The following is a 12,466-nucleotide window of genomic DNA, read 5'->3' on the forward strand; positions in this document are numbered from 1 at the left end:
ACAGCAAGATAAAGGGTCCTACTAGCTACAGGATTTTCAGGAAGCCCCTGGGTGGCTCAAGGAGACATACTGTGGTGATTGTGCCAATGCTACATCCCTACTCAGCGATCAAGCCCTACCTTGGCAGAGTTGGGAGAATATGTACTGTGCCTGTCCCTTATTCTCTGCCTCCAGGCTGCATGGAAGCTTTACCCTGACATTAACATTTTGGGGGAAGATCAGTATTTTAACATGCTCTGAACTCCACATGAAGACTCTCTGATTTTCCTTTACAAGTATTGTTGTAGGAATGTTAGCATTAAACATCTTCCCTCTGAAGCTACGCAATTAAGGTAAGATGATGAAAGGAAAGCAGGTCACTTGGTCAAGAGGTTCCTAATCCCCAGTTCCTTTCCCATGAGTTATTCCCAACACTTCCGCATTAGAATTTTTTTTGCAGAGTAGGGAATACTCAGGGTGGAGGGAGGCCGGGGATGGAGGGAGTGGTTGGGGAGCTCAGGCCAGAGGGGCCCTGTCAGCCCCACATTGTTCCTGCCTGTTTGAACAGCTTCCCCCTTCCCTTTGTCCTGGCTGGGACAGGGAGGAGACATGCCCCCCACTCATAGCCCCAACTCTCAGGGACATGGGTGAAAAATCACCTCCCACAGGGAGGAGAAATGGGATAGCAGCAAACCGCCAGTCCCTGGGAACCCACCACCTACGGTGGGAAGATACTTGCCTCCACCCATGAGCAATATGAGAGCTAGGGTGTCGTCCTTTCTGCCCTTACAAGGGAATCCAATCCTCTGGAAACTAGAGTCACAATTCTGGCCTCTTACTGCCCCCTCACTGGCGAGAATGGGTTTAGCTAAAGCAGCATCTCTATTCTCCTTGCGAAGAGAGAGGCAGGCCGGCCAGCCGCCTATTCAAGGTACCCCAGGGAGCTCTGAGCTAGGCTGTGGTTCTTGAAAGATGCAGCCCCAGGCCATCTAACTGGTGAAAGTTATGGCAATGTTAGAACAGAGCCCCCACCACACTAAAAGCAGGAGCCAGCCAATGCAGTCTCAGACCCACAGCGCTGCTGCCCCTGGGTAAGGAAGACCATATGGGAATTCAGGCAGGGTGCAATTTAATTGTACAGAAATAAAACATGACTAAGAACTTGCTTCCCTCCTGCTAAACTCTTCATGTACCAAGTGAAAAGCCTCCAAGTGCTGGAGGAAAACACAAAAACGAGAGTCTCCCAGTTCTAGCCACTAGCCCAGGCCAACTTCATTTTCTGGCTGTGGGCTTTGGAGGATTTAGAAAACAAACTCTTCACTATCTGAAGTGGCACCGATTTCCCACTGAGATACAACTTATTGTGACAGTCTGGCAGCCAGGGCCCAGAGCCAGAGTCGCTGCCCTCTCCTTTCTTAAGCATCCAGACATAGGCCATGATATAGCCAGTCATGAAGGCATCAAAGCCAGCTCGGTGAATGCCCCCTTCCGAGCGGCTCTCCTGGGACGCCGTGTGCTCCCTGGCAGAGGATGGGGTTTTAGTTTCAGAACAGCTCTGCGGGTGGACAGTTGAGCCTCGCTCATCAGTGCCCACCTGCTGCCCTTTCACTTGGCTGCTGTCCAAGGCGTTTCCTCTGGCAGCGAGACTGACATCTGTTTCTACTGGGGGGGCAGCTGGGTGAGTGCTGCTCGCCTGGTCTGTGGCATCCCCCAGATCATCCTCCATCTTGACATCTGTTGCACTGTCAGAGCCAGGCTCACGGTCCATGTCAATCGAACTCTCCGCCTCCAGCAGGGGGCCCTCCTCACTGGAACCGTTCCCTGCTGGCTCTGCACGAGCAGGGAGCATCCCAGCAGCCAGGCTGCCAGGGCAGCTTTGTTTGCATGGAGGCCCGTCCTCCCCATTCTGAGTCACCTCCATGTCCTTCCCCCTTCCCGGACTTCCCTGCTCAGACGCTTTCACGGACTCCTCTGCATTCTTCTGGCGCCTCCACCTCTGCTTCCGCTTCTTCCGCTTCTCCTCTTTAAACTTCTCATCCTCGTCGATAATGAGGTCGATGTTGTGAGACCGGGAACACTTCACCCCGTTGGGACACCAGCCGTAGGCCTAGTGAGAAAGGCACACGCCATAAGCAGCGACAGGAACGAGCTTCATGTTTACAGCTACGTTACCCAGTGAGTGGGGAGAGGCAGGGTCAGCTGCACTGGGCATTTCTCCTAGCCTGACACTTATGGCTCCCTCTGCTCCGGGCACAGCAGCAGTTCAGGGTGTGGTCTGAACCACCAGTGATCCTTCCTGCTGGCCTACAGAATGGCTGACAACCAGGGAGCAGCGTGGAGGCCGGGGGGGATTCTCTTTAGGAAGGGCTCTGCACAAAGAAAGCTAGACATGCGAATGTGCACGGTGGGATTGTGTCTTCCTTAAACATACTGGGAACTGGCCCTGGTTAAGGCTGCGAGTCTGTCATGGATTCCCTGACTTCTGCAGTGGCTGGTGCTGACTCAGGGGCTGCCCCTGGGCCACCAGCAGTTTGGGTGTGTGAGAGGGTTCTGAGGGCTGGGGGGGGCCCATACCTCAGAGTGGGGGGCTTCCTGGCACCTACCGGCATAGCCCTGCAGCTCCTAGGTGGCGGAGGGGCCAGGGGTCTCGGTGCCACATGCTGCCTGCAGGCCTTGCCTCACACCTCCCACTAGCTGCAGTTCCCCCCGGCCCCTACACTGCCTAGGAGCTGCAGGAATGCGGAGACAGGTAGGAAGCCCCTAACAGCCCCACCAACCCTCCCCCCAGCACCAGCAGGGTCCTGCACCGCCCCCCAGAACACCCACAGCTCCCCAGCTGTTTTAGTCACCACAAGTATTTTTAGTAAAAGTCATGGACAGGTCACAGGCCTTTGAAATTTTGTTTACGGCCTGTGGCCTGTCAATGACTTTTACTAAAAATAACCGTGACTAAAACGTAGCCTTAGCCAGTCAGACCGGAGCTTGTGCTTCAGTGGAGTTGCATCAAGAATGACTTTGATCTGAAGTACAGGAGTCTGGATACTAGCTCAGGCCACTGGGCCAGCTCGTTCAGTAGCGTGCGGACGGTTCCTTCTGCCTACAGGAAGGTATTTGAAACCATTCTGGAGGCAGCTGTGGGATAGACTGTCTATAGAAATTCTTTTAACCACCATTAGTCAGAAGCTGGCTTGTTCCCTCAAGCAGGTGTGTTTATATCTCTTCCAGAACAGTTCGTCAGTGATACTCCTATTAGCCATACAAGTGTCTAATCCCTTCCTCAATCAACAGAACTTATGGCCTCAACCTGTGGCAGTGAATTCCAAAGGCTAACTGCGGGTTGTAAGAATGTTTCCTTTTCAGTGTTGAATTTGCTACCTTTCAGTGTCACTGTATTATGAGACTGGGTGACCAGAAGGTCCCAATCTCCCTCCCTCACCCCATTTATTTTGTATGCATTTGGCTTTCTATACTTGTCTGCAGGACTAGGTGCTAATACTACTCACCGAGAATGTTTCACAGACTTGGACCTTATTTGTATCTGCCACATTGCGATCAGTGTCTGCCATGGAGCAGTAGCGATAGTCTACGTATGGAGACATGCTTGCGGGGTAGTTACAAAACTCAATGGATAGGTGCTGGCTGCTGGAATCCTTCCGCTTGCAATTCTCTCGTTTGCTGGAACACACAAAGATTCAGTTAGGCTCTTTGCAGAAAGCCCAGGGCAGAGCAGGGAAGTCCCAAGGAAACTGTTCTCAGAGACAGCTTTTCACAATTTATTTTCCTCGTCACGAGGCACGTGTAATAATAGTTCCTTCTCTCTGGACCTAGAGAAGGGTTCTTTCCATGTGCAGCGATCTCCATGGCTAAAGCTTCCATGGCTAAGGCTGCTCAGAAGGAGCATGCGGAACTCTTGACACAGCACAGGAATAACTTAAGGGATCAGGTCTCGGTTTGGACGACTTCCATTAGAGTCAGGAGGAGTTCTGACTGGAGGGGAGAAGAGACGGCCTCAGAACGGAAAACAGGAGAGTCAATGAGCTGACCTAGGGACTATCCAGCAGATTCCTGCAGTTCTTGCCTCCTGGTTCCCAAAACAAGTGCTAAAAACAGCTTTAAAACCACTGGATGAAGTTCAGGGGAGAGGGTCAGGTAGGCTGCACCACTGCCAGTCATCTGGTTCAGGGCCAGATTCCTAATGCAGCTAAAGCAGAGGTCAGAGTGTTTAACAACTGCAGAACTGGGGCCTTTAACTATGGCAGAGATAGACAAGACCGATGTACGTGGCTGCTTCCAACTCAAGTCTGCCAGGAAATACCCTCAGCAGGAGACAGTTCTGGGTGGGATGAAGGGAACGCTTACACCCCAGAAGAAGGAGCACACGCCCCTCAGTGGGAAAGTGAGACATGATAGTTGTGGTTAAAGGGAAGGCCACAGCAGAGAAAGTGCCCTTGTACTGTAGAGCTGACACCTGTTTGCCATGACAGCGAAAGGGCCATCAGCAACCAGTCTGATTTTAACACCGGTATTTCAATTCCATTAATAGCTGCACTGACTCCTCTGCTGGATTATTTAATAAGGGGAATCTGCAGAAACAGCATCTTCCTTGCTTAGATGTTTGTCTTCCTGGTGCTTGTTCTCCACCTAAGCTCTAAGGAAATCAGAGCTTGTCTTCCTGCCACCATCCTTAGGCTGGAACAACAGGGGAGAGGCACAAACACATGATCATCTCTATGGGATGCGTGAGCAGGGCGGTTTAGAAAGATTCACATCTGTTTGTGTCTGGAAGCCGGCGAACCTCCCCCAAGCCCTCAAAGTGCATGAAGTGTCACATACCATTTCTTGTAGGCGTACTCCAGATAGGAGGCTACAAAGCGGGTCTCGAACTCAGAGGCGTATTTGGTATCGTATATCCCAGCTGGGAACATCTCCGAAAGGTCAGCGGTGAAGGTGCCAAGATTATCAGGGAGGTGGGCGTAGAAGCACTGGTACAGGAACACTAGATCAATCAGGCCATTGTGCAGAATGAGGGGTTTCTTTGCTCGGATCAGCTCCAAGAAGAAAGCACGAACGTTCTGGCTCTGGTTCTCATTGCCCTGGTAAGGCAAGGGTTAAGGTCAGTGAGCCTCAATCTGCCCATCCAGCTGCACTTACCCACTGGCTCTCTTCAATATAGCCACTATGCGCCCTATGCCAGAAAGCCCTTGTCCTCAGCCTCTGTTACTGGAGCGAGAGCCAATCACTGCTCATTCTGGACAGGGGGACAGCCCAGCAGCATGGGGAAAGTGGCTCCTAGCAAGATGCAGGCTGGATGTGAGGGGAGAAGAGAAGTGAAGCCACTTGGAGGACAGACGTGCAGTCAGGATCCCCACAACATGCCTTTCAGCACCCTCTCCTGGCTCTGGGGATTAGCTAGCCCCTAGCAGCACTACTCAACCCACAAGGCATTTCTGCACACCAGCCCAGGAATTCCAGAGGATCATGGAAAACGAACATCTTCCCATCCACCAGAGCCTTAACAACATCCCTCACCACTGCTTAAAGTCATGTAAGCCCTTTTGGCCCCAATCATCAAGAAGGCAACTTCAACCCCGGTGAAGCTTGGAAGGCTGAATGGAGATCATAAGTCACAAACACACCCCTTGTGAAAGACTCAACACAGAAGATCCCTGCCTTTGATCTCCCACAAAGCTCATAAGCAACCGTAAACCACATCCACCCAAGCCATCGCAGATGCGGATACTTGCTGCACAAATGGAAAATTAAAGACTCTCTGGTGTGTGACTGTGGTCACTCAGAACAGACGATGGAACACAGAACTCAATGCTCAATTCACAAATACGAAGGAGGCATCACAGCAATACACCCTGCTGCTCAGACGCAATTACCTGGCTTAACCATCTCACTCGTACAATTATAGTTGTTGCTCTCTTACATCAGCCATGTGAAGAAGAGTGAGAAGTAGTTTGGCCCTCTGTACTGGATCAGCACAATCCACCTCCATCTTGCTCTCAAACATCATGTAGCCCCAGCTCCGAAACCTGAAGGATCTCCCCTTGTGACTGCCTGGAGCAGACAGGGCTGGGGAACAGATTTCCTCCTCCAGCGGGGAGGGCTGTACCTGAGCAGCTGCTAGAGCAGAGCTCCCCTTCAAATACCGTGATCTGGAGGATAGAAAGAGGGGACTTGTGGCAGGGAATCTCCCCAATGCATATAGGTACCTTGTCATTGCCCTTGTGGTAGGGAATGCCCTGTGAGTACTGTTTGTTGAAGTCAAAGCCGTGTTGCACCAGAAACTGAACTGACTGCGGTTCGATGATATACTCCTCCATACACAGCAGGGTCAGGTTGTAGATTTGGGAGAGGTACGTATTCTCAGACTGAAGAGACAAATCAACAGGAGAAAGTTAGACAGGCCAGTAAGACAAGTCATACAGCGAACAGCAATGGCCTGGGACTCCTAACAGCTATTTCACTAGCGGCTGGGACTGAAAACACGACATGGGAACTTAAAGAAACGTCTCCCACCACTCACCTTCTACCGCCTAGTCCAGCCAGGGACTCAGACCTCCCGCAGTGTTCCAAGTGCCTTTTGACTTCAGCGAGAGCTGATGCTGGGCTCCTCACTCTGAGCCCCTTGCCGCAGAAACTCTGCTGCCTACAGAAGTGTGCCCTAAAACAACAGCGCTACTGGCACATCTATCTCTAGCACAACCAGCCACTGAGAACCAGCAGCTCAGCAGCATCACATGAAAGGCTCCTTCAGCTAAGTCACTAACTTTTAACTAAGGGTACATCTACACTACAGGATTATTCCGATTTTACATAAACCGGTTTTGTAAAACAGATTGTATAAAAAGTCGAGTGCACGCGGCCACACTAAGCACATTAATTTGGCGGTGTGCATCCATGGTCCGAGGCTAGCGTCAATTTCTGCAGTGTTGCACTGAGGGTAGCTATCCCACAGTTCCCACAGTCTCCCCCGCCCCTTGGAATTCTGGGTTGAGATCCCAGTGCCTGATGGGGCAAAAATCATAGTCGCGGGTGGTTCTGGGTAAATGTCGTCACTCATTCCTTCCTCCGGGAAAACAACGGCAGACAATCATTTCGCACCTTTTTCCCTGGATTGCCCTGGCAGATGCCATAGCACGGCAACCATGGAGCCCGTTCAGCTTTTTTTTTACTGTCACTGTATGTGTACTGGATGCCGCTGACAGAGGCGATACTGCAGTGCTACACAATAGCATTCATTTGCCTTTGCATGATAGCAGAGACGGTTATCAGTCGTTCTGTACCGTCTGCTGTGCCATTGTAAATTGGCAATGAGATGACTGTTATCTGTCATTCTGTACCGTCTGCTGCTGTAATGGGTGCCCCTGGCTGAGGTTGGCCGGGGGCGCAAAGACAAAAATGGGAATGACTCCCTGAGTCAATCCCTCCTTTATGGTATCTAAAAATAGAGTCAGTCCTGCCTAGAATATGGGGCAAGTGTACTAGGGAACCAGTGTATTAGAGAACCAGAGAGCACAGCCGCTCTGTGTCAGATCCCACAGAAATGATGAGCTGCATGCCATTCTAGGGGGTGTCCCTGCAACAACCCCACCCGTTGCTTCCCTCCTCCCCAAACCTTCCTGGGCTACGATGGCAGTGTCCCCCTCATTTGTGTGATGAAGTAATAAAGAATACAGGAATAAGAAACACTGACTTGTTACTGAGATAAAATGAGGGGGAGGCAGCCTCCCGGTGCTATGACAGTCCAGGCAGGACATTAAGCAGTGCGGGGGAGAGGAGCCCAGCATCCTGCTGCTATGATAGTCCAGGCAGTACAGAATCTTTTCTTTACACGTGAAAGGGAGGGGGCTGATGGAGCTCAGCCCTCAGTTGCTATGATGAGGACGGTTACCAGCCATTCTGTACCATCTACTGGGAATGACCAGGAATCATTCCTATATTTACCCAGGCACCCCCGGCCAGGCTCACCTGAGGCCTGCCAGGAGCACTCAAGGGCTGATGATGACGACGGATAGCAGTCATATTGTACCGTCTGCCACCGGGAAGGGGAGGGGAGTGGATACTGCTCTTCACTGCCGCAGCATCGCATCTACCAGCAGCATTCAGTAGACATAGGGTGACATTGAAAAAAGTCAAACGATTTTTTTCCCTTTTCTTTTGGGGGGGAGGGGGGGGTACATTGACGAGCTATACCCTGAGCCACCCCGGACAATGTGTTTGACCCTACAGGCATTGGGAGCTCAGCCAAGACTGCAAATACTTTTTGGAGACTGCTGGGGACTGTGGGATAGCTGGAGTCCTCAGTACCCCCTCCCTCCTTCCCTCCATGAGCGTCCATTTGATTCTTTGGCCTTCCGTTACGCTTGTCACACAGCACTGTGCTGTGGACTCTGTATCATGGCCTGGAGATTTTTTTCAAATTCTTTGGCGTTTCGTCTTCTGTAATGGAACTCTGGTAGAACAGATTTGTCTCCCCATACAGCGATCAGATCCAGTATCTCCCATACAGTCCATGCTGGAGCTCTTTTTGGATTTGGGACTGCATCGCCACCCGTGCTGATCAGAGCTCCACGCTGGGCAAACAGGAAATGCAATCCAAAAGTTCACGGGGCTTTTCCTGTTTACCTGGCCACTGCATCCGAGTTCGGATTGCTGTCCAGAGCAGTCACAATGGTGCACTGTGGGATACCGCCCGGAGGCCAATATCGTCAATTTGCGGCCACACTAACCCTAATCTGATATGGTAATACCGATTTTAGCGCTACTCCTCTTGTTGGGGAGGAGTACAGAAACCTGTTTAAAGAGCCCTTTATATCGATATAAAGGGCCTCTGTGTGGACGGGTAAGCGTTAAATTGGTTTAACGCTGCTAAAATCGGTTTAAATGTGTAGTGTAGACAAGGCCTAAGACACTGGCTCCTGCTACATTTTGTCCAGATATGATGACAGACAGGAGTGGATTGAGCAGGCAACATACCTTGTCTGGGAGCTGTTTGAAACAAGCGATTCCTAAAGACAGGACAGAGCGTGTTCTGGCAGCACTGCAGACAGCTTTGTATCTCTCTTCAATACATCTGCATTGAGAGAGGAGAGGTCAGCTAGGGCAGCAATAAGCAGACTTGCTACAATGACGACACACAGTACTACTCTCCTTGAGGCACAAACTCCTACCGATTGCAGCTATGAGGGCTTCAGGTTTGTGTGGCAGACTAGTCCCCCTCCCCTACCTTAAGGAAAGCCCTTATTCGGGCCCCAGGATATGCTGTTGCTGCTCTTGTCTCCCTTTCACTTTGTCCAGTCTCTGCACCAGGGAGATCAGGCTGGTCCCACCCTCATTTTTCACAACCACAAGCAGCTCGAGGTCCAGGATGGGTGAGAGCACAGGACACAGCTAACTAGAAGGAGGTGGGTCCAGGCTGGTACCTCTGGTCCTATATAAAGTCAACAATCGGAGCTTTCTGTTCTGTGAACTACACAGCACGTTAGTCAGCAACTTCCACAATCACAAGGCTGAGGCCAGCTCTCTCCCAGTCCCCAGCTGAAATGGTGCTTTCAGCTGAGTCTCCCAGTGACAATGTCCAGAAGGAACTGTGCTTGCAATGTGGCTGCTAGCCTCGCTCGGTTCTACCAGTAGGACAGAGCACCAGGGGTAACAGCAGGAAGAGGTTCCATCCCTAACAGCAGGAGTAAAACCACTTTGGCACGAAGGCACCCAGAGATAATATTTTAAGACAAGTATGAAAATGGATGTAGAGATTAATACTGTATTCCCTCTAGGAGCAGGGTCTGGCATTCAAGAACAGCAAGTTACTTACTGGTTTAGCAGACTCTTCCTCGCTCCTAGACCACTTAGCTCCTGCAGAGAGAGGGGAGATTTGGTGAGTAATCATCGTGTTCCCTCCCCTTCACATCCAATGCAAAGATTAACATCTCCTCAGAGTGAACTAATTACCCTGCCACAAAGTGTTAGGAGGCAGCTAAACTGAAGAGCTAGGTGCCAATTTAAATCCTGTTGCACGTTTGACTGAAGAATGCTCTCCTTCACCTACAGGCAGGTACTGCCTGCTGCATCACGCAAGATCGAAGGGTGCTTCAGATCAACCATCAAGCCCTTTAGGATGGAGGACCTGAAAGGAGCTTAACAAGGACAGCTCACCTGGGCTATTGTACACAAGTCAGGGCAGTGTATTGCAGAATGGATGAGGAAGAAGCTGGCAAAAGGAGGATAAAAGATCTCATGGGTTCTATGGAAAGAGGCTTGCAAACTAAGGTTTATATTCTCTAGTAAGAAGATTCAGATGGGCCCTTACTGAGGGATACTCTAAACATTCAAAGAAGGAGGAAGCCTCAAGAACACAAGACTAACCAGTTTACATCAAGGAGAGGATCAAAATGAAGCAGGAGGAGGATTGTGTGAAAGTTACTGGTAACCCTCCTAACAACTAACAGTTTGGCCATTAGGGGGAAGCAGAAGTCGTTCAGTACCGTCTGCCATGCCATTGTAAATTGGCGATGAGAGTATCCTGAACTTTTGAACTATCTTTTCTGCTTCTGCCTTAGAGCAGAGAAAACTTGCTTCAAACCAGTTTTTACTAACCAGATAACAGAGTGCAGGGTTTGACACCTACCAATCAAGTATTAACACGCAAGGGTCTTTGTCTAAAAGTGTATAAAAGGCTTGTGAAATTTGTATGGAACAGAGTATTTTGTACCAAGGTACAAGGCTCTCCTTTCTTCTGCAGAATAAAGCATCTTTTCCTTATCCCTGTCAGGCTGTTATTGGCTCTCAGCTAGGCAGACCCGATATTTCGGTAACAATTGGGTGGAATTCTGGAGAAGCATCCCTACTCCAAGGATAACTAAGTGTGTGGAACAGACTCCCCGAGACAGCCTTAACCACGTCAAATAGGCACAAGCATAGTGGGAATGAATGGATACGACAGTGCAGAGACAAGAGCTAGAAGGCAGGAGACAGCCTCTCTCCTTCCATCCCCAAGTGTAACATTGAGATAAAGAGTTACACATCTTTCATGTAGAAAAGCAGTAGTCCTCATCCCACTCACCGTGTCAACTGCTATGAAACTAGAGGTTTTTATAGCCAGGAGCATGGACGGCCACAGCTCTTTGAAGTTGTCATTCTGGACGTCAATGACAGGTACTTCCAAGCAGGTCATCTTCACGCAAGTCATGCTGCTTCCAAAAATGAGAGACAAAGAAACTCAAATTATTTAAAACTTCAAGGAGTCACTGACCAAAGAGAATCTCCAACGTGCTGGCACCTAGCTGCCAACACAATGGACACATTAGAAGTGCTGACCACTATTTTGCAGACAACAGAAGATCCCACTATACTCTCCACCAGGAACTCCCACCAATTTCAACCAACAATTCAGCAAGGCAGAACCAAACCCTCACAGTCAGTGGCAGAGTGTCCACCTAGAGAAAAACACTGTGCCCAGAGCTTCTGAAAGGGGCTGCTGCCCTTTGTTCACAGATTCTTTCATGAGCAAGTCTGCCTGGATCAGAGCGGCGGCAGCATCGCTGAGTACAACTACGCAGTGCAGACCATTATGTACCGTTCCCAGCCAGCCTCTGCCTAGAGTCTCAGCATCCCCTGCGCTCGGTGCCTGGGCAGAGAGCTGCACCAGCCCTGGGACCTATGGGTATGACTCTCTCAGCATGATGCTGGCCTGGGCAGAGAAAGCAGTAAAGCCCAGCACATGCCACATCTGCCCCACCCCCTGAAATAAATGCCCCCAGTGCAGCCCCTCCCCCCCCAGGGGATAAAAGCCCCCCCGGCCCCACAGTGCTGCCCCTCTCCCCCCCCAGGGGATAAAAGCCCCCCCGGCCCCACAGTGCTGCCCCTCTCCCCCCCCCAGGGGATAAACGTCCCCCCGGCCCACAGTGCTGCCCCTCTCCCCCCCCTCCTAGGGGATAACCCCCCCCGGCCCCACAGTGCTGCCCCCTTCCTGGGGATAAACGACCCCCTTCCCCCCACCACAGCCTCTCTGCCCCCCCGGGGGATAAACGCCCCCCTACCCCACAGTGCTGCCCCTCTCCCCCCCCAGGGGATAGACGCCCCCCCCCAGCCCTGCCCCTCTCCCCCCCGGGAACAAACGACCCCTCCGCCCCCACAGCCTCTCTGCCCCCCTCCTGGGGATAGAAGCCCCCCCTGCAGCCCCTCTGCCCCCCCGGGGGATAGACGCCCCCCCTCGCAGCCCCCCGCCCTACGGGCCCGCGCGGGCTCCTTGCGCTGCACCCCGGGCCCAGCCGCAGCGCAGGGGGCGCCTCCCAAGGCCCAGGCCGCGGTGCATGCCGGGACCCGTTATTCCAGGGCTCGAGACTCACCCCGGGCCCGCAGCTCTCACGGCGCCGCCATGGTGCCGCTTCCGGGACTGGAGACCGCTCGGGAGCTGTGGCCGGCTGGGTCCTTCCCTTCAGGCCGCGCGGGCGGGCTGCCCTGACAGGTGCCTGTCTCC

The 12,466-nt window shown here is 51.9% G+C and overlaps 1 protein-coding gene across 1 annotated transcript; it reads right to left on the reverse strand.

Annotated features, from left to right (window-relative positions):
- Positions 1-1,091: 1,091 nt before the first annotated feature.
- TOE1 (target of EGR1, exonuclease) lies at positions 1,092-11,690 on the reverse strand. Its single transcript, XM_050961158.1, has 7 exons — positions 11,051-11,690; positions 9,803-9,843; positions 8,965-9,061; positions 6,198-6,356; positions 4,813-5,072; positions 3,483-3,654; positions 1,092-2,086 (listed from the first exon to the last, which is right to left on the reverse strand). Exons 1-7 carry the CDS (start codon positions 11,174-11,176, stop codon positions 1,229-1,231), a joined length of 1,713 nt encoding a protein of 570 aa, XP_050817115.1. The 5' UTR covers positions 11,177-11,690; the 3' UTR covers positions 1,092-1,228.
- Between the last annotated feature and the right edge of the window lie 776 nt (positions 11,691-12,466).

Source organism: Gopherus flavomarginatus, chromosome 7, assembly GCF_025201925.1.
Source record: "Gopherus flavomarginatus isolate rGopFla2 chromosome 7, rGopFla2.mat.asm, whole genome shotgun sequence".
Taxonomy (NCBI): domain Eukaryota; kingdom Metazoa; phylum Chordata; order Testudines; family Testudinidae; genus Gopherus; species Gopherus flavomarginatus.